The following is a 23,001-nucleotide window of genomic DNA, read 5'->3' as shown; positions in this document are numbered from 1 at the left end:
TTTACAGTTTTTGAGTCACTCAGAAAAGTAGATGGCAGCTACTGCCTTTGATATGTGGTTCCATTTTTTTAGTGACCAAAATTCATAATTCCACTGTGGAAGGATTCTTGGCCAGGTGGTGGAGTTTCTTTTTCTGCTATTAGTATTGGTTTTGTGGGTGCTAATGGAGGACCCCCTCCCATATTTTCCAGTGTCTTTGGTTCCTTGTATCTCCCTTCCCTGGATTTTGGAGCTTAAGTGCCATTGCTCCTTTTATGTTTACTGTGCAATCCTATACACCTCTTTTTGGAAGTACCGTAATTTCTTATGAATTCAATGGGGCTTGCTCCCAGGTACATGGGTGTAGTGTGGTTTCTGGGATGAATGAGTGCTCCATTCTTTGCTCTGCATTTATTTACATTGGTAACACACTTTGTTGAGGGAGCTTCTGCTACGAAAAAACTGGGGAGAAAAACCCAGGATCAAAAACAGGTTGCTGTTTTTGAGTCTTAAAAGGGTGGTGAATTAAGTAAGCTCAGCTGCTTGTATACAGGCATCAAGCCATTGCAAGGCAGTAGTTATGGTAGAATTCCACTGTAGCTATGGCAACGTTCACTGTGCTACATTTGGAAATCCAAAATGCCACCCAGCAAGAAGAGATTAAGTTTTAGCTGGATTTTGGTGCAGTCAAAATTAGTGCAAGGCAACCTTCTAGATTTGCATAGTCTTTTTAATTTTTATATTTTGAGTCTGAGATTGCTATGGAAAAAAGAAAGTATACCCTCTTTGAATTCTGTGGTTTTACAGGACATAATAACAATCATCTGTTTCTTAACAAGTCTTACAATACAACCTCAGATGAACAACACAGGACATATTACACTGTGTCAAGATTTATTTAACAAAAATAAAACCAAGATGGGAGAAGCCATGTGTGAAAAACTAAGTACACCTTCTCGGTGGTGGCATCTGCCCTGTGGAACGCCCTCCCATCAGATGACAAGGAAATGAATAACTATCTGACTTTTAGAAGACATCTGAAGGCAGCCCTGTTTAGGGAAGTTTTTAATGTTTGATATTTTCTCATGATTTTAATATTCTGTTGGGAGAAGGGATAAGATAAAAGTTAACTGAAAAGAGAAGGGGAGGAGAAATTACAGGTGATGGGTAACAGTAGTTTGAGAGGCACCAGGGTGGGGTGGAGGAGGGTTGAAGGGAAAACATAAAATAGGCCTTCTGCTTAGAGTGTCTGGAGCAGCAGATTCTCCCTAAATTGGGAGGCCAAGTCAGCATATGTGCACAATTAATATCTGAATTTAGCTAAAAACCTGTATTTCAACCAGTGCTGCTTGATAGGCGAACAGCTGAGACTTTCTGTTTGATTCATTTATTAAAAAAACCCTTTCCTGTTGCCCTGAAAAATGACTGCACAGTGGGAGTGAGATAAGGCAAAAGGAGAAATGCTGGGAGAGGTGCATAGGGGTATATCATGATATGTTGTGTCTTAAAATGTAAGATGATAACAAGCAGTAAAGTATGGGAAGCATGAACACTGTATGTAAGAAACCAAATTCATTTGACATTTTTTCTTTACAGGATTACGTTTTGAAAACAACTTGAGTAGTCTACCGTCTTGCTGGATTGCATTGCTTCACAACATAGAATGTCTTTCTGATCTGGAATTTATCTGGTGGCTATGAATGTGTTTCCTCCTGAATTTACGTCCTATGTTCCATCGGAGCACTGAAGCTCTCCAGAACTGTTGTCTGTTCAGAAGCTAGCCTCTTTTTCTCACACTTGTTTAAATTCTGCTAGCAATGAGTTCTCAAAGCCATTCAGGTAAGGTCAAAAATCCTTTCTTTCTAGAACAAAATGTTACCATGGGAAACCAGAAGTGATAGATGATGTGAGTTTTAAGGCTACGTACACAATATGGAGCAAGTTAGGAAACCTACCGTCTCTGAATTTTAATCAGGATCTTGCAAAGAACGAGGGGTGTTAGACATGTAGCAGGATCTGGGACCAGGTATGAATAGAGAAGTCTAACAGGGTACTCTGGGTGAAAATGACAAATGGAAGAATTTGAGGAATTCTGAAGAGTTTTAAAGTAGTGGGGGTAGATGTTGGTGGAAGCTGAAGCAGTGGGTCATTGTAGTTGTCCCTGGTAAATTGCAAGATCTACCCCATTCCCTTCTGATACCAGCTTCTGCCAACCTAGCAGTTTGAAAGCATATCAGTGCAACTGTAGATAAATAGGTACTGCTGCAGCAGGAAGGTAAACAGCATTTCCATGTGCTCTGGCACTTGTCACGGTGTCCCATTGTGCCAGAAGCGGTTTAGTCCTGCTGGCCACATGACCCGGGAAGCTGTCTCTGGACAAACGCCGTCTCCCTTGGCCTGAAAATTGAGATGCGTGCTGCACCCCATAATCACTTTTGTATGGGACTTAACTGTCCCATTATCATTACCCTTTACCTTTGGAGAAGTATGACTAAGTGTTCTGTAAGGATTTATAAAGCTTCCACAAACAGAAACTTAGGAAGATGCCTAGAATTAAAGGAGCCATGTCTTCAAAACTTCCTACAGGGGCTGGATAGGCTTTCTCTAGCTGACTTACAGAATCTGCTGCCCCCAAAGTATTGGGACACTGGAGTGCATCTTGTATTACAGCCTTCAGTGTGCTTCAACTGGGCCAGCTTGGCCAGCTCTTGCTCTAGCTTTGTGCAAACCAGCTAGACTTGGGGTGGCATCTCATACCTCCAGCCCCTGTGCCTTCTACTTACTGTGATCCGAGGGCTGGGAATTAAGCATGCACACTTGTCTCCCCCAAAACTTTGCTTTGTGCTGATTCTGTGTATTTCGGGCCTCTTTTCACTGATGTTCCTGTTCTTTGAGCCTGTGCCAGCTTCAGTCTCTCAAGTTTCTCAGCACATCCCTCAGCTTGGGCCTTTCCAGGCTTTCATCATGTGGGTACATGCTCTTTTCAAAACCTGGACTTTGCAAAACTTGGAGTTCTGAACTCCCAATTTTTTATATAATTGCTCCTTTAATGGCTAGGAAGTTACCACATATTGACAGTCTTATGTATATCTTGGTCTGTGACATTTTTGCTACCCCCCCCCCGTAGTGTATCTTCTGTGCTTTAATTAACACAAATTGCTGTGTGTTTAGCTACTCAATGCAATCTTGTGGAGATGACACGTTATGATAAGATGTTTGCATGAAAGAGGCCTCTACATTTTGTCCTGCATAGATGTGACCAAAAAACACCACCCATGTAGTAGTATTGGGTTCAGAAACAGGATGTAGTGATTTTTATGTGCTAATGTGCTAGCCACCAGTAATAACAGATGAAAATGTTAATAGTTCTGTGAATGCTATCATAAAATAATGAATTGTTTTATTCTCTGTATTTTGATAGTGTGGAGGAGTTAACTTTTCCTCCACTTACTTTGACTGCCGTGTTGCTATTTTGAACTTTAGATATCCTCAAGGGCTATTCATATACTTTTTATTTATATTGAAGTCCCATGCAGTAAAATATAATTTTCACATTTGGGAAGTAAATATAAATTAGTAGTAGCTGGTTGTTTTGTCCTGAAATGAATTCAGGTTGAAATAAAAGTTGAATTATTGCCCTTTTCTTGCTGCTTTTAAAATAACCTCAGATATTGGTGCTCTCTGTTCATTCTGATGTCAGAGGTCACCACACTGAGGGTACCATACTTCCGTTTTATCTTAACTACAAAAGCTTTTTTATTCCAGAGAAACATTATTGGAGATTGCAAGTTAATATTCTTTCATAAAGGTTATGACTGATTTTTAAAACTTGAAAATCTGGGGCACAAAGTATTGTGCGCCATTGAAGTATGTATTTTTTTTTAAAAAAAACAACAACACGCTGTTTCTGTCAGTACTAAGCATCCTGAGATGCTTTCCTTACTGGACCTGTACCATCATGTTTTACTTGTGGTGTTCTAATAAACCACTAGGGAGTATTATCAGTGGCGTTGAGCCTCAAACTCCGTCATAGTTCCAAGGCACCATGCGTTTAAGTGAAATCACATATATTTGAAAATCTATTGTAAAAACCTGCAAAAACCCCACTCCTGCCCTGCCCCACCCTATTTTGTGATTTTTGGGTCACTTCTGGGTTCAGTGCGTCTGCTTGGTCATACACATATAAAGGTAAAGGGACCCCTGAACATTAGGTCCAGTTGTGACCGACTCTGGGGTTGCGGTGCTCATCTCGCTTTATTGGCCGAGGAAGCCGGCGTACAGCTTCCGGGTCATGTGGCCAGCATGACTAAGCTGCTTCTGGTGAACCAGAGCAGCGCACGGAAACGCCATTTACCTTCCCGCCGGAGCGGTACCTATTAATCTACTTTGCACTTTGACGTGCTTTCAAACTGCTAGGCTGGCAGGAGCAGGGACCGAGCAATGGGAGCTCACCCCATCGCGGGGATTCGAACCGCCGACCTTCTGATGGGCAAGTCCTAGGCTCTGTGGTTTAACCCACAGCGCCAACCGCGTCCCCATACACACATATAGGACATGCCTAAAACGGTCACTGCTTGTAGTGCATTTTAGAGTGTTATTTACCATGCTTGCTTTGGCAGCATATATACTAAAATATAATAAAGTGTTATTTACCTTAGACTCTCACAGTGGTGCTTAAAAACAAAACAAATGTTGGAGTGGGGGGATTGAGGGACACCAAACTGGACACTCAAGGTGGGTGTCTCTGCCATCAGTTGTGCAGGCTTGTAATATGTGTTGGCAGGAGCACCAGCTATAGTAGCCCCCTCAGTATTTGTAGGCAGGGAGCTGAGGCCCTCCAACAATCCCCCGCTGCCCCCAGGCAAGCCCTCGAGCCCAGCCTCAGCTCTGCTCCTGAGTCAGGTCTGGCCCAGTGGAGGAGAGGCTGCAGCAGTAGCATTGCCGTGCTCCCCCCCTTGTCTGTACAGGGTTGCAGGTGCGAGGGAGCTCCTGGGTCAGGTCCGCTGGGCAGCGCCATGAGACGGTGTTTCTGAGGCAGCATTCTCAGGCAAGTGCTGGCCCACCAGGTGGGTGCAGGAGGCGTGGAGGGCATTTTTCACCCTCCCCGCACACTGCTGCGATCACCAGAGCGCTTTCTGGGAAGGCGCTCTGGTGCTCCTCAAAGGGACGCCCATGCGTCCCAGCAGGCCTGGCTGGACTGGGGTGGGGGTGAGGCATGTGACAGCCTCCCTAATGTTGGGCCCAACTCAACACGCCTGTGTGTGTGCTGTTGTTAGTACGGAATCAGGAAATGGTAGTTACTCTGGATTAATTTGCCCAAAATACAATGGTATAGTTTGGGATACTTTTGATGCTTTCTTTTTGGAAATATTAATTGCTTCTGTTTTTCAAAAGGCCACAAAATACACCTGAAATAACCAATGGGAATCAAAACAGAAGCTAAAAAAGTGGGAAACCACATTACGCTTTTTGAATTTTATTGTGTTAACAATATATACAATTCATTTTCAGCTTTGCAATAGCTGTAACCTAGGTTTAAGGGGCAATTTGGGAAGTAGCTTAGGTATCTGAGTTTCTCACTCTGCTCACCTCCTTATTCTCGAACTATGAGGGAAGAGTGAGGACATTGCTGGTTGCATGGCATTTTGGAAATGTCTCGCAAGTCCAGAGCAACGGATGGTGATATTCTGTTTCTCGACATCCACCTGCTGTTTTTGTGATGCATTTGGCTGGCCAGTGTGGTAGGCCGGATGCTGGGCAAATTCAGGGCATGGAAGAGACCATTACTCTTCAGAAGATGTGAAGCATTTCAGGATTTGGACTGAAGACTCATAAATGATTTTTCTAACTGTGCAGAGCACCACGCCAAGAGGGTACAGTGGTGCCTCGCAAGATGAAATTAATCCGTTCCGTGAAGCTCTTCGTATAGCGGTTTTTTCGTCTTGCGAAGCAAGCCCATTGATAGCTTAGCGGATTAGCACTATTAGCGGTTTAGTGGCTTTTAGCGGATCAGCTGATAAGCGGCTTATCAGTGGATCAGCTGATAAGCGGCTTAGGGCTTAGGAAAAGGGGGAAAAAAGGGAAAAAACCCTGCAGGAACTCGCAAGACATTTTCGTCTTGCGAAGCAAGCCCATAGGGAAATTCGTTTTGCGAAGCACCTCCAAAACGGAAAACCCTTTCGTCTAGCGGGTTTTCCATCTTGCGAGGCGTTCGTCTTGCGGGGCACCACTGTATATTCAAACCTTTACATTACTAAGATGTGCTTCCAAACTGTGTCATCTTCACATGTTTGCTTTGGAAACTGATCTGGAACCCTTGCTTGCAGAAAAGCAGCTGTATCCTTGGCATTTGTTCGGGATGTTTCATGGGGATAAGCATCCTTTTCATTTAATATCTCTCCCAAATTGCTGCCTCCCAATGTGCATTTGCAGTACAAAAATATTTATCAATGTTTGGGATTGTGATTTGGCTGTATAATGTCTTCCAGCCGCTGACAAACAGTTGAATTATTTTGAGTAAAGCTAGTACAGTGGTGCCCCACAAGACGAATGCCTCGCAAGACAAAAAATTCGCTAGACGAAAGAGTTTTCCGTCTTTTGAGGTGCTTCGCAAGACGAATTTCCCTATGGGCTTGCTTCGCAAGACGAAACGTCTTGCGAGTTCTTGCGAGTTTTTTCCCTCCCCCCCTTTTTCTAAGCCGCTAAGCCGCTAATAGCTGTGCTTCGCAAGACGAAAAAACTGCAAGACGAAGAGACTCGCGGAACGGATTAATTTCGTCTTGCGAGGCACCACTGTACTTCAAACTTTTTCATAATGGCAGGTGACTTTTGTCATTCAACATGCATGGGTTGTCTGTAATATTGTGTTCTTCAGGAATCTGCTGAAGGAACAATTTCTTTACATTTTAGTGTATTACACGTATTTCAACAAAAATGTATTACAGTTTTTCACTTACTCTGTCTATCAGGAAAGTAGGCAAGTTTTTAAAAGGCATAGAGCACTGGGAAATGTTCTGGCATGAATAGAAAATGGATCTTGTTCTCTCAGACAAGGGCATCTGCTCTACATGCCTGGATGCACTTTCCCTCACATTTAATTGCCTTTAGAAAGCCACTGTTCCAATGTCTGCTCAGCAGTTGAGCTGAAAGGCAATGAGTATCTTGGATAAAGAAAGCACACTCTTCATGTTTTGAGACAACATGCTCACCACATCCATGAATTACTTTGTATTTTTATGTTGTGATCTTCGGGTGAAGGGCAGTATACAAATTTAATAAATAGTAATAATAAATGAAGCCATCACTTTCAGGACAGAGGAAGGAAAGGATAACAGTAGTAATCATGCAGTCTGGCGTGGATGTGATGGAAACGAGTTCTTTGTGTGTATTGGTGGTGTTGCAAGTACAGATCTGGGGCAGGTGTACTGTTAAGTATTGCTTATAGAAAAGTAGTACTTCTTAATTATTATCAAGGCTTCTATTCTTCCTTACTCAACCTCAGTCCCACGGAGCAGGATTCAAATGACTTCTGCTTCCACAATGGAGGCTTCCCACCTCATGTGCCCCTGAGAACAGTGTATGGGGGAAGGAGGAGGGGGATTGTTCTGTCTGGGAAGCTGATATGCTTGCCTGGATGGAAGGATCAACATAGTACAGTACCGTGTTTAATTCCTCACATGACTTTTTGGCTGTATTCATAACTGTGTGGCTTTTTACATTTCTGTGTTCGCAAGAGATGACCTGCTACAAGCCAGTTCTCATTGTTTTCTGTAAGTGACACCCCTCCTGCAGGACTAAATATTTGTTGCACACACACATCAAGAAGAACAAACACACATACAAAATTCTCCTATCCTCCTGTCCAGGCAGGGGTTTCTGGCCTTTTGGGGGGAATGTGGTGATGTTCACCCAGACCACATAGTCCTCAGGCTTCGAGTAAAATTGATGTTCCATAGGACTCAGGGAATCATGCCCACAATCGTGGGAGGGAGGGAGTGAGTTACTATTTTTGTTTGTTACCGTGGTATGTATTTTTGTGTCTTTAAATTGTAAACCGCCCTGTGATCCTCAGATGAAGGGAGGTATCAAAATTTAATTTATAATTATAATAGAGGGGTGGTCACATCCACATCCTCTTACAGGACATATGTAGAGTAGCCTTGTGATTTCACCCCACCACATTTAATGAATTCTCCAAGGTGGAGAAGGCAAAAAGGCAGGAGAAAGCAAACAGCTTCCTCCTTTCAGTTAACCCATCCATTCAATCTGAAAAGTGGAGAGGCTGGAACTGAAAGCCCTAAACGGCCTCGGTCCAGTATATCTGAAGGAGCGTCTCCAGCCCCCTCATTCTACCCAGCCACTGAGGTCCAGCACCGAGGGCCTTCTGGTTGTTCCCTCACTGCAAGAAGTGAGGTTACAGGGAACCAGGCAGAGGGCCTTCTCAGTAGTGGCACCGCCCTGTGGAACGCCCTCCCACCAGATGTCAAAGAGAACAACAACTACCAGACATCTGAAGGCAGCCCTGTTTAGGGGAGCTTTTAATGTTTGATGTATTACAGTATTTTAATATTTTTTTTGGAAGCCACCTTATTATTATTATTATTATTATCACTTTAGATATCCTGAGATCGTCATCCATGTGAATCCTAGTCTTCCTTGGGATGGGGGGGGGGGAGAGAGAGAGAATAAACAACTAGAAATGAATGAATGATAGATAGATAGATAGATAGATAGATAGATAGATAGATAGATAGATAGATAGAAAGAAAGAATTTTAAAAGTAAGGTGCACTTGAAGGAGAACTGGGGAGCCCAACACAAAGACTCCTCCTCATAGTCGGGCCCTGCCTCCTACTGGTGGAAGATGACAATCCAAAATGACTGAAAATGCTCTCTCTTAGAGAAAAATAGGAAACTTTTGCCTGGTTATAATTTGTGATGATTTCACACCCAATCACTGCAAAACACACAGTGCTCAAAAGCAGCTACAGAAAATCATAGAATTGTACAGTTGGAAAGGACCCAGGGGTCATCTAGTCCAACCAGCAATGCAGGAATTTTGGCTAAAGCACCCATGGCAGATGGCCACCCAGTCTCTGCTTTGGTGGAAGTATCCTTTGGCAGGAGGATCTTGCAACAAGTTCTGTGAATACGGGTTCTCCTGCCCTCAGTGGACATTGTCGGCATGCAGAGGGCCGGGAGGCCAGCTGGCTAGCCCCAGCTCGGCCGAGTCCTTCGTGCCGCTGTGAAGACCATCACCTCTGCTCTGACGTAAATCAGCGACCCGGGCTTCTGAGCCACGGCACACTATCAGCAGATCGAACTACGCATACAGAATATGCGTGAGGCTTGTGGAAGCATACTACAACTACAGATTTAGTAATCATAAATCGGGACAAAGAAACATGTCATCTCTCATGTCGTCTCAGAGAGAACAAGTAAAAGCAAAAGCTATACACACAACGGAAGTTCCCAGCATACTGTGTTGGAATGTAAACAGACATATGACATGTAACAATCCCATGTCCGTTCCTTAAGGTGGAATGGAAATGTATGCTATGCTGAAGGAGAACCAGAAAGTTCAGCTAACCATAAACAGAAAGTTTGACTTGTGAGGTTCCCTTCTATATAAAAAGCATAGCCTCTGTGAACCCCCATTTTATCCTGTCCTCTTTGCCTTTTCCTTCAGAGCCAGCATGGTGTACTGGTTAAGAGCGATAGACTCGTAATCTGGGGAACCGGGTTCGTGTCCCCGCTCCTCCACCTGCAGCTGCTGGGTGAACTTGGGCCAGTCCCACTTCTCTGAAGTCTCTCAGCCCCACTCACCTCACAGAGTGTTTGTTGTGGGGAAGGAAGGGAAAGAAGAATGTTAGCCGCTTTGAGACTCCTTAAAGGGAGTGAAAGGCGGGATATCAAATCCAAACTCTTCTTCTTCTTCTTCAGTTTTCCTTGTTCTGTTCTTCCGAATTATTCTTTGTCGTTGGGAATTGTAAGGGGTTGCTGTGTAATGTTTTGTGTCTTGCTGGCCAAGTCTAGCAAGTGGAGGAAGGTTCCCTTCTCTTCTGGCTGGCCACTAGCAGAGTTCTTTTTTCTTTAGTGGGTCATTGAAGCCATTAGTAACTTGAGATAGTCAAATCTTTTTCAGAGAGAGCACAGCATAATAGCTACTGAATAAGAACTATTCTGACATTTTACCTCACAATTGCCTAATTGATCTCTCAATGTTCTATGACCTGCACTGTACACTCCTGGCCAATGACTGTAGAAATAGAAATGTGATTTGCTTTCAGAATGTTGTATTTGCTGTCTTTTTCTCTACCTTTTTTAGTTGGGGAGTATCATTTTCAGCTACAGTGATATAACTTATTCCTCTCTAGTTAGACCCAATGTGATGTTTTTCTTTACTAAATTAAATGTGAGATGTGGTAAAATGGGGTTCTGAACTGGTGCTTCAAGGTTCTCATTGTGAAGCTCAGTACAAGACAGATGTATTCCTGGTCAGGAGGGAGGGAGACTGTGGATTAGGAGTTGAAGGGGGATGTACTCAACTTGAAAAATCAACTTAGGGGTGCTGCAAGATTCAGCTTTATATCTGGATGTTCAGATAGTTGCAGCAGCTGGAAATAGCTTTCCGTTCCTGAGGAAATCGTGTATGGCTATGGCTACACATTGTAGGTGGGAACGTCTGGCCTGTGGGCCAGTCTGGGCCCACTGGGGGGGTGGAGTCCAATTTGGCCTGTAAAGCCATTCCTCCAAACCATGCCCACCTGCCCATCTACTTTTGTTACTAGTGATGCCAGCTGATGAGCAGGACCTTCTTGGAAAGCCGGCTTTACACTGATCTCCTCAGCATCCCGAAAAGATCAGCGTGACGTGGGTCAATGGCGTAGTGTGTGTGGGAGCTGTGGGGACTGTGGCCTCGGGCATATTTTTTTTGAGGGGGCATGACCAGGTGCCTCCAGCAACAGGCTCCCTCATCGGAGCCTGAGTCGGCCCAACGCTGCCAGCTGCAGCTCTACTCTTGTGTTCAGCCTGACCCCCCCGGGGGCAGAGAGAGGAGAGTTGCAGCAATGCCCTCCACTTTTCTCAGCTGTGGTGGCCGGCCGTGGCAGCTCCTGACCCGGGGGCACAGTGGGCTCCCGGCACAGTGGCCTGGAAAAATTATAATCAGGAAAGTGCTTTGACAGCATGAATTTCTGCTCATACCATTTAAAGTAAACCTTTCTTAAAACATGGTCTTCTTGAAATCTCAGTTGTGTGTTGAAATACCTATTTTGTCTTTTTTTACAATTTAATTTAATTTAATTCCTATATTGGACTGTTTAATATACAATAAGGAGATATATATATATATATATATATATATATATATATATATATTCTAAAATCCGTATCTTGTATTATAACAGCAGTGAAAAGCCCCCAAACAATTCCAGATTGTAGTTTCATTTCATGCACTTAATAAAAAGGAACCAAAAATTCTCAGAATTGTTCATTACTTTGTGCAGTGTGTTTTTATTACCGGTAACTATAATAGCTTCTTCTGCAACTTGTTATTAAGTATAAACAAAAAAAATTCCTTCCAGTAGCACCTTAAAGACCAACTAAGTTAGTTCTTGGTATGAGCTTTCGTGTGCATGCACACTTCTTCAGATACTATCTGAAGAAGTGTGCATGCACACGAAAGCTCATACCAAGAACTAACTTAGTTGGTCTTTAAGGTGCTACTGGAAGGAATTTTTTTTGTTTTGACTATGGCAGACCAACACGGCTACCTATCTGTAACTTGTTATTAAGTATGAACTTAATAAAGTTTCTACAAATCATTTACCAATAACTTAACCAAACTGTTAGAATGATCAATTTGTATTGTATTAGGTCTCATAGGCTACAACAGTTGCTTACAATTTAAATGCAAGGGACAGAATGCCAGTAATATTAACGCACTGTGTAAAAACAACCATGTTCTTACATAAAATTGAGTTCAATACAGTTGAATACTGAAACAAAATATATTGTAATGTAAATTGTACTTATACCTGAAAACTATATATATATATATACATATATTGAGAATCGTAGCTCAGTTTCTTTGCCTCTATTTTTTCATCAGGTCATGTCTTCAGACCTTCTGGTGAACTTTAACCTGCTGGAGCTACTAACACTAGGTGGGTTTCTCTCTTTTTTCAGATGGACTTTCTGGCAGGGACCAGCCAGTAGAATTGTTAAATCCAGCCAGAGTAAACCATATGCCAAGTTCTGGTAAGAGATAAAGCTGCTTAATATTATGCCATATGTGAGAAGTATACATAACATTCTGTAAGGGGTGGGAGGAGATCTGTAACTTCATACTTTTGGAATCTTTTGGAGCATAGATTATTTGTAATATTTAATGTCAACTATGGAAAAATAATACTTAACAATGGAAACGGGAAGGATATTGAAGGAAGTAAACAAAGCAAAGCTGAGGCCAAACAGTTTTACTAATTTTTGTTGGGTCTCTGGACCGTAATAAAGATTGTTGTTGTTTTACTAATTTTTATATCAGCCTTTGAGCTTTATGTTGATGCCTCATTTGTGTAAATATGGGTCCTTTCTGTCTGTTAGGGCTGATTTCTTTATACGCCTGTCCCTGGGTTTATGAAATGGTGATTATTCTTTGGAATGCGTAGATACGACAGAAATTAATTTTTTTTGGAAAAAGGTTAACTATCCATTATAGGTAATATTAAGTTATATAATATCATTAGATCTATTTGTTGTGTTAGGTTATTTGAATAACATGGTAAAGAAAGAATATTATGAGCTATAATGGAATAGATATGGGTTAGATATTAATTGCAGAATTTATTCAAGCTAATTAAAATAGTATTGACATAATGGTTGTATTTATAATCTTGGCCTATGCTGCAGTTGTTATATATATGTTATCATTGTAATCTGTTTGATTATATGTGATGCTATTGATTGGTACTAACCTGTAATTAATTTGTATAGGAAAATAGGATGGAATGATATTTGGTAACTAAAAGGATGGCCAGGTTTTTGAATATTGAGTTGATTGTATAAATATTATCAATCTCCATCACTCTGTCACATCCACACACATATACAACTCTCATACTCTGTATACAGATTTCTTGAACATTTCTTTGTGTTTGCACATCTGTGGGGAAAGGAAGCATAATTACATATGTATGTAAAGGGGAATTTCATATGTATGTTAAGTTGCTTATGTGTATAACAAGTGGTCGCTGCAAATTCTCCTAGCCTTATAGAGAATGTGCTCATAACCCGGGGAATTGTGCACATCTCCTGGTCATTTCCTGGTCTCCATCAGGCATTGGGGAATGTGCATATATTGACTAACCTTTCTGCATTCTCCAGCTATTATTAATAATCTCCCACAGGCCTTGGAAATGTACATACCTTACCTGCATTCCATTGGTTCTCCAGGTAGGATGCACATATTCTGATCTGTACACGTAGTCTCCAAGATACACAACATATATTTTTTTCTATTTCTCATTCAGAAGTGTGCAGTCCACCCCAGTCCCCTGGCCAACACTGGCCCACTGCTTAATGTTACATGGCCCACAAAATACCCTCCCACTAATCCACAGGAAATGGGGGGGGGGGGCTTCCAGATACAAATTAATTTATTTTCGTAGTCCAGCCTCGTTTCCACTATGCTTACATGTTCCCCAGTCAACTAAGCAGCAAAAGATGTTAGACCTTTCCTCCCACTCTCACAACTCTAATGGAAATTCTCACCACTCCTGCCACTGCTGTTAGCTTAGGAAAAAGGTCAATAGCAGCATAGGGTCAATCATAATGAGAATCAGGTGGGGAGGGGGATTTAACCAGATTAGGAAAGGTTACTCAGCAGGGAGAAGAGGGCTAAGAAGAGGAATCCACAACTGGGGTAACACCACTGAGAATGCTCAGTTGGAATCCTTATGCCCTCCCCAATCACCCTCCAAGTCAATTTAAGTTCTGAAAGCCGGCCGTAAGGGATCTAGATAGGGATAGGCAACCTAGGGCCTTCCAGATATTCTGGAGCACAATTCCCATCATCATGGCCAAAGGTTAGCAATGATGGAAGTTGTAGTCCAGAACATATGGAAGGCAGTATATTGCCTACCACTGCTCTAGATAATCAATCCATGGAACTAGCTAGAATTGATATGCCTCTCCATGTTTTTAAATGTTGTCCCCAAAGGGCACATTTGGTACTATTTTGTGTCTGGTATTGCCAGATGGGCAATAGAACATACCGAGTAGCCAAAGAAGGAAAAGAGAAGCTTTGGGTCAGGAACATCTCCTCTCCTGAACACTGCTACTCTAAAGGCCTTTGTGGACTTACCCTTCATTTACTGTGTGCCAATAGCTGAGAGTCATTTATTATAAAGCACACTCTGGTTTTGTACAAGCCATTTGGGGGGCAGGAGTATACCATATATTCAGGTCAATATGGCACTCTCACGCTTCATGAATCGTGGCGTGTTTTTTCTGTAGCAGCCAGAGAGCATGGTTTAAAACAAACTCTGGTTTGTTTCACAGCAAGCCATTGTTAAACCATGGGTTATGAAGCTTGTATAATCAAGCATCCAGTTTGTTTTTAAAGTGTGATCTAAGAGGTTGTGGAAATTGAATGAAATTCCAGAAGTCACTTTCCCAGTTGTGCAGCAAAAGAAGGGGGAGCAAACAGGCCTGTGGCTTTGCTCAGGTTCATTCTAAACTGCATGTCGTGCTAAACAGTGATTTATATTTATCCATGAACCAGCTCTTGGTTGTGCTTTGGGCTTTTGGATTCCTCTTTGTGTGTGGCTGGAGGTAGTGTGGGAGTGATAAACTGGTTAATGTTCACCAGGCTTTGCTTAAAAGAAGCAACTTCAAACCATTCCATTCATTGTAGTTAATTTTAAGCACAGTTCTGGGTCTGGATGGCATGGGAAGCTGTGGTTAACCAAAACTGAAAGCAAAAGCTTCCGAAAGCATCCTGACTGGGGTGGGGGAATGTGGAAGCCTAAGGGTTGCTGAGGCTCATTCCTGTTCATTCATTGTGCTAAACCACATTTTTGCATGTGAATGAAGCATAGTGCTCCCAATCTTGTAACCCTGATTGGAAACGTTGTAAACAAAAATCTGCCCTTTTTCCCTTATGGGGTATCCAAGAGCCCATATAGAGCCCTTACATAGGTTCCCTATTGGTAGGAGAAAATAACAGAGGCCAACCAGAGAATATTTAGAAGCAAAGCAGCTAGGAAGCTTGATCTTTATGGATCTGTTTCTCCCCTCACCCGCAGGAAAGGAGGAGGAACCCAGAACAATGGTGCACAAGGCCTTATAAAGACTTTTGAAATTGCCACCCTGTAGATCAAGATCAGGGACACAGGTGGCGCTGTGGGTTAAAGCCTCAGCGCCTAGGACTTGCCGATTGAAAGGTCGGCGGTTCGAATCCCTGCGGCGGGGTGCGCTCCCGCTGCTTGGTCCCAGCGCCTGCCAACCTAGCAGTTCGAAAGCACCTCCGGGTGCAAGTAGATAAATAGGGACCGCTTACCAGTGGGAAGGTAAACGGCGTTTCCGTGTGCGGCTCTGGCTCGCCAGATGCAGCTTTGTCACGCTGGCCACGTGACCCGGAAGTGTCTCCGGACAGCGCTGGCCCCTGGCCTCTTAAGTGAGATGGGCGCACAACCCCAGAGTCTGTCAAGACTGGCCCATACGGGCAGGGGTACCTTTACCTTTACCTTTAGATCAAGATCACCCCCCAGAAACGTCATAACATACATCACAGAAGGGGTGTAACCTAAGACCACCCCCCAGATACATCACACCTACATCACAAAAAAGGTGGTCTAAAACAGAAATTTTGAATGTTGTTTTTCTCCTGTCGTTGTTTATCTCCTGTCTGGCAGGTTACTTGATTGGATTGCCTGGGGAGCCTGGCCAGTCTTTTGTAATGATAAATACTTAGTTCCTGGGCCAGGTCACAGGCTCACACCCTATTCAAACACAGACATACCCTTAAGACAGGATTTGTGAAGGAAAAGACAATGGGGAGGCTTTTCCATTTTCCTTTGACCTTTCAGAGAAAACATTTGGTCAGTTTGGGACAGTTTGGGAATCAAAATGGTTCCAGGTCGGTCTTCCTGTGCTGATCTATGTGCGTGCTTGGTTGGTACACTTATGAACATTTAACATATATCTAAGACCTCAGAATTCCTATCACAGAAGGCAGGAACTGTATTGTGTCTCCCTTTTAGGACTTGAATTTCTCCATCTGATTCTGTTTTTGGAGATAAATTTGGTGCACATGTAATCCTGACCATGGTTACCTCTCTGCCTATCCCACCCCCACCCTCACCTCCCCCCCAAAACACAGGGAAGAGTCTCATAGTTTGGAGAAAGGACTGGATTTTCTGACATTAAGACCTGTTCAACTGTGAAACAGACTCACACAAGAGGTGGCAGACATTGGAGGTTTTTAAGCAGAGATTAGATGGCCCTCTGTCATGGATGCTTATTTGAGATTCCTACACTGATACTGGGGTCCCTTCCAACTCTACAATTCTGTAGTTCTATTATTCTGACTTGGGAACATGTTCCAGATCGCCTTATCAGCGTTGAGAGACTAGCACATATTGTCTGTGCTGAGCTCATCCTAGTGTCTTACTGTGAAGGACTTCCAGTTTGAATATGGTTTGCAATATATAAACCATATTACTTATATGTTACGTTTTAAAGTTCTGCTTGTTTTTTATCTTCTGGTTTGAATCCTTGGTGTTCAACATATTATAATTATTTGTGACTAAAAAGGCATTTAAAACAGAATGGACAAATATCTGGTGATCGTTAGCTGTAGCTTGCTATTATTCCATGTTGAGGTATGTTCTACTACAGCTTCAATAAAAATATCATTCCTGTATCTTGGCACTGCAGTCAGATACTGCAGAAGCTTGTTTCTATAAATAGCTATGATCTCACTGTCTCTTAGTGTTTCAGCAAATTTTGACATTTACTGAAGTGTGGACTGTGAATAGACTGCCATGCATATACAGTGCAATCTTCTAAGCAATAACACCGTTAAGCATGTATTTGTGACAAATATTGAGCAGAAGAAAAATGATGCTCAGTGAACAATTTTAGAGATAATTTTTAAATGGATTCTGGGGGGGGGGGTTCATCCTCTAAGTGAATTGCTAGTCTGTTTAAGTGGCTTTGTGCTAATATATTCTTGAGAATTAACAGCATTTGTTTGAATGTTCCTTTGAATTTATTATAATTCCCATTTGATATATGTTGGACATACCCAAATCACATGCTACATTTTTCTCAGATGAAAATATTGTTTGGCAGCCATTAACTTGATCTAAAATTCTGAAGGACTTGTAAAATATATGTTGAATTCTTGTGCAAGGATTTTAGTGTCTGAAATAGTTTAAGATACTCAAGATGATCATTGCATATTGATACACACAGGAAATAACGTGAGAAACTATGTTGGTGGGTTCAAGTTCAGAGACTAGGTTTCTGGTAGACTAAAATAGCAATAAATTCAAAATGTTGGTTAGATAGTTGTGTTCCTCACATATTGTGTATTGAGTTAACTGTGGGGCAGTGGAGTGCTGAATCTTTCATGTGTTGCCACCATTAGCAAGGAGAAAGCACTTTCACTCGCATAGAGACGGAGGGGCAAGGCTTCCTTCCAGCAAGAGTCCCCTGTACTTTATGGGTTGCTAGCTAAGAGGGTGTTATTGGGAGGAGGCTTTTCTAGGGGCTGCTGTTTGGAAGGTGGATTTTAAAAGCCCCTTTGCCCAAGCAAAGCATCTGCAAGTGTTGCCTTGATTTCTTTAGCAGGGATTTTAATGTGTTTTTTAAGCACCTTTTTAAGGGTGGGAAATATATATTGTGAATTCACACACGCATACTTATTTGCAGACAGTGGGTTGCAGGTATGATGGAATATATTTTATTTGACCATAATTTTAAAACTTTAGATTTAAAAATGTATGAACATTGTCAGAGTGAACTGTGTGTGTGTAAAACAAATTCGCTAAAAATACATTTTCATTTTACACTTTATAGTCATAAGTAAAATGTCTTGGAGGTTCGTTTTTTACATAGGCAATCTTTGGAAAAATTTAATTTCTCAGTATACATGTTTTAACTTGGTGTTAAAATGATAACTAAGACAGTGATCTATCTATAATAAAAAGTAGCATAATCATTGAAAATCTGTATGATATTCTTTTGTGGTGTTGAAAAGACTGGACTTCAAGAATACAACCTATTCATAATTTAAACCTAATTTGTGCCTTTGGCATTTCTCATTAAAACTCTGAATATAGCCTTTGTATACTTTTTTGTAGACGTCATGAATCTGATCATACTAATATGTTGTGAAGACATAGCTGTTAAAAGCAATTTTCTAGTTCACCATAAAATATTCATGACAATACAAGCTTTTTCTGTTTGGCTGACATGTTCATTAAGTAGAGAAGGTTTTATTGTTTCCCGAAGAGTACTGTGGGTCAGAGGCACTCATTGCTTCTGTTTGGAAGTTGTGGCATGTCTGATAGTTTTTTGTGACTGAAGTAGTATGAGTCATGTTTGACGCACCAGTCTGTGAATACAATGAATGGGAATGATGTTGATGAGCTCTGCAGCTGGCATGCTTGTCTAATACTGAAGGCATTTGAGGTAGATATTATTTGTAGCAACTAAATAGGTAAAATGTGTAGGTTTTCTTCAGAAGTGGCTCTGCCACAGTGTAATAAAGCTCATTCTACAGGGCAAATTTGAGATGCTTGCTAATGGAGAAGCATTGAGTTGCTGATTCTTCATATCAGTATAGAAATTCGGAAATGACAAAATGCAGTTTCATGTTGAATGAACCTACACATCTGTTTCCAAATTGGGGAGCTTTCGTGGCACTTCTGGGCTCTAATCTAGAGAAGGTGAGTCAAGCGTGAGTCCAAGTGAAATCAATAGGATATGGGCTCTCATTCTCTTCAGTGGGCTGGGGCCATGATAAAATACCATAGTTTTCGCCCTATAGGACGCACTTTTTCCCCTTCAAAAATGAAGGGGAAATGTGTGTGCGTCCTATGGGGTGAATGCAGGCTTTCGCTGAAGCCTGGAGAGCGAGAGGCGTCGGCGCGCACCGACCCCTCTCGCTCTCCAGGCTTCAGGAAGCTATCCGCAAGCCTTGCGCGCCCGGGGGGAGTTCCCCCGGGCGCGCAAGGCTTGCGGGCGGCAGCCTGCCGCCCGGAGCACGGGGCGCCCTCCGGTACTCTGGTTATATAGTTTTTAAGTGTACAGTGTACAGTGGTACCTCGAGTTGCAGACGGGATCCATTCCAGAGCTCCGGTTGGATCCCGAGGTTTCCGCAACTGGAAGGACTGCTTCTGCACATGCGCATGCGGCGAAACACTTCTGGGTTTAACGCTTTTGCAACCCGAAGTTTACGTTACCCTCGGGTAACATAAGCCGAGGTGCTACTGTTTCTAAGTAAACCGGTGTGGCCGAAAAAGGAGCTTTACAGATGAGCTGAGAGTTAAGAAGGGCATGTATAAGAAATGAAAGAAAGGGGAAATCACAAAGGAGGAGTATACACAAGTAGCCAACAGTTGCAGGGGGAAAGTCAGGCTGGCAAAAGCTCAGAATGAGCTCAGGCTTGCAAGAGAGGTTGAAAATAATAATAAAAAAGGTTCTTTGTCCGAAGGAAGAGAAAGAACAAGTGAGTGGTAGGTCCTCTGTGTGGAAAAGATGGAGAAATGCTGTTGAGTGACAAAGAGAAAGCGGAACTACTCAACATCTACTTTGCCTTTGTCTTCACTCAAAAGAAAGGTGATGCACAGCCTGGTGATAACAGAATAAATGATGTAAGGAGGGAGCTGCAGCTCAATATAGGAAAAGAGGTAGTAAGGGAACACCTAGCTACTTTAAATGAATTCAAATCTCCAGGGCCTGAAGAGCTGCCTCTAAGGGTTCTAAAGGAGCTTGCGGATGTAATTTCAGAGCCTTTGTCTATGATCTTTGAGAATTCTTGGAGAACAGGTGAGGCCCCTGCAGATTGGAGGTGAGCAAATGTCCCCATCTTCAAAAAAGGGGGAAATGAAGACCCAGGTAACTACTGACAGGTGAACTTGACCTCAGTACAAGGAAAGGTCCCAGAACAGATAATTCCACCGTCAGCCCTTGCTAATGCTGCCTTAGTCAGCTCTTCCTTGCCAGCTGGCTGCTGCAAAAATCACCACATCTTTGAGACCAGGTTAGCTCTTCCCACCATCACTAGAAATACAGTGGTACCTCGGGATGCGAACGGGATCCGTTCCGGAACCCCGTTCGCATCCTGAAGCGAATGTAACCTGTGTCTGCGCATGCGTGGGTCACATTTCAGCACTTCTGCACATGCGTGTGACATCATTTTGTCTGGGTCGCCGCGGAGCGCAGCCCAAATTTGCCTAACCCGAAGCGTATTCATCCCGAGGTATGACTGTAGCTACAATAGGCTGAGCAAAAACAGCTGCCTGTAAAAATTTCTGCCTCTTTGAGAACTGGTCAGCTCTTCCCTGCCATTGCTACAAATAAGCTACAGGTTGAGAAAAAATGACCCTCTAAAAATCTCTGTCTCTTTGAGAACAGGCTGCTGCAAATAACTGCTGCCTCTTTGAGAACACGTTATTGCTACAAATAGCTACAAAAGGTTGAGCAAAAAGTGCAGCCTGATGGAGAAACAGATCTTTCAGAAACCATCTCTAGAGTCTCCCCTGCCTCCTCTGTGCTAACCCTTTCCTTTCCTTGCTCCAGTGATGAGCTTCTCTCTCTGTGGCGCTACCCTTCCAAGGAACTTCTTTTTTAGCTATGCTCTCTCTCTCTTTCCCTTCCAAGTTGCTTGCACTATGCTGCTGCAAAGGGGAGGGATAGCAAGTTGGCTTGCATGTTGTCTCAGAATAAAAGGGGGGACCCCCCTGTGGTTTTTGTGTGCGCCTTTCTTTTGGGGCAGAAGCAACCCACAGATGCCAACAGAGGACACTGACGAATGCCCTCTGATATGGGACAAGAGGCATCCTCCCCAAAGTTGAAAGTGCTTGGAAAGAAATTTCTATTGCCAGAGAATGCCGAAATGCAGATTTTCATTGCAAAAAAAATTATAAATTTCATTTAATAATTTTTTGTTTTGTAAAATTTTATCCATTCTTTCTGGTTTGGCCTGGTTTATAAAAGAAATGCAATTTTTCATGGCAAAAAAATATAAATTTGTTTAAAAATATTTTGTTCTGTTAAAATTTATCCATTCCATTCTTTCTACTTTGGCTTGGTTTAGAAAAGAAAATTAACTATCAATCAAATAACTGGAGCCTCTTGGGCTTGCCAATTGCAAGGTTGGCAGTTCAAATCCATGTGACGGCGTGAGCTCCCGTTGCTCTGTCCCAGCTTCTGCCAACCTAGCAGTTTGAAAACATACCAGTGCAAGTAGATAAATAGGTACTGCGGCAGCGGGAAGGTAAACAGCGTTTCTTTGCACTCTGGTTTCTGTCACAGTGTTCTGTTGCACCAGAAGCGGTTTAGTTATGCTGGCCACATGACTCAGAAAGCTGTCTGTGGACAAACGCTGGCTTCTTTGGCCTGAAGTGAGATGAGTGCTGCACCCCATAGTTGCCTTTGACTGGACTTAACTGTCCAGGGGTCATTTACCTTTTACCTTTTATCTTTTATACTCAATAGTGAATTATACTTGAATAACTAAAAGTGACACTGAATTGGCCTTTTACTTGTTTTGTAATGTAATTAATTTTTTAGGGAACATTCTCTCATCTTACCTTTCATATCTATGCTACTGATTAAATTTTACAGCTTAAATTTTAGAGAAAATGTGATAATTTAAACTTTATCGGTACAGTAGTACTGTAACATAGCAGTTGTAACAATGTTAAGTAAAAATTTTTCAGTATTAGAATTAGACTGATAGGTTTTAGCAGTTGCCAGGACATTCCCACATTCACTTCTATATCGCTTCAGCCTTATTTCAGATATCGTGATATATCAAAATATTGTGATGTTTAGATGGTGATATATCACAATGCTGAAAATCAGATATTAACCAGCCTTCATGATTATTAAGACCCAGCATAGGTTTCTCAAAAATAAGTCATGACAAACCAGTCTGATCTCTTTTTTTTGTTTTTGGATGGAGTAACAAGCTTGGCGAATCAGGGGAATGGTGTGGACATAGTGTATCTTGATTTCATTAAGGCTTTTGACAAAGTCCCCCATGATAATCTTGCGAGGAAGCTGGTAAAATGTGGGTTTAATGAGGTAACTGTAAGGTGGATTTGTAGCTGGTTGGTAGACCAAACCCAAAGAGGGGTCATTAGTGGTTCCTCACAATCCTAGGAAAAAGTGACAAGTGGGGTGCCACAAGCTTCTGTCCTGGCCCTGTTGCTGTTCAGTGTCTTTATAAACTACTTGGATGAAGGAATTGAGGGGATGCTCATCACATTTGCAGATGGCACCAAACTGGGAGGGGTAGCTAATTCAGTAGAAGACAGAATCAGAATTCAAAATGACTTTAACAGATCGGAGAACGGGGCCCAAGCTACCAAAATGAATTCCAATAGGGACAAATGTAAGGTTCTGCACTTAGGCAGGAAGAACCAGATGCACAAATATAGGATGGGGGCCACTTGGCTTACTAGCAGTACATGTGAAAAGGATCTAGAGGTCTTGGTAGACCACAAGCTTATCATGAGTCAATAGTGTGATGCAGCAGCAAAAAAAGTCACTGCTATTCTAGGCTGTGTCAACCGAAGTCTAGTGTCCAGAATAAGGGAAGTAATACAGCGGTGCCTCGCAAGACGAAATTAATCCGTTCCGTGAGGCTCTTCGTATAGCGTTTTTTTTCGTCTTGCGAAGCAAGCCCATTGACAGCGTAGCGGATTAGCGCTATTAGCGGTTTAGCGGCTTTTAGCGATCAGCTGATAAGCGGCCTAGGGCTTAGGAAAAGGGGGGAAAAAGG

At 42.4% G+C, this 23,001-nt stretch overlaps 1 protein-coding gene across 4 annotated transcripts in view; it reads left to right on the top strand.

The window, feature by feature from the left end:
- Window positions 1–1,673: 1,673 nt before the first annotated feature.
- The window catches only part of HDAC4 (histone deacetylase 4), a 93,394-nt gene continuing 72,066 nt past the window's right edge, over window positions 1,674–23,001 (top strand). For 3 of the 4 annotated variants that reach the window (XM_079976827.1, XM_079976826.1, XM_079976829.1), the window contains exons 1-2: window positions 1,674–1,818; window positions 12,168–12,239. In XM_079976827.1, the coding sequence (XP_079832953.1) occupies window positions 1,797–1,818; window positions 12,168–12,239 (94 nt within the window). In that variant the 5' untranslated portion in view covers window positions 1,674–1,796. Of the gene's footprint in view, window positions 1,819–12,090; window positions 12,146–12,167; window positions 12,240–23,001 lie in introns of all 4 variants that reach the window. The other variant, XM_079976828.1, reaches the window with a different exon arrangement.

This window comes from Podarcis cretensis (assembly GCF_951804945.1).
Source record: "Podarcis cretensis genome assembly, chromosome: 1".
Taxonomy (NCBI): domain Eukaryota; kingdom Metazoa; phylum Chordata; class Lepidosauria; order Squamata; family Lacertidae; genus Podarcis; species Podarcis cretensis.
This window is presented reverse-complemented; position numbering and strand designations above follow the sequence as displayed.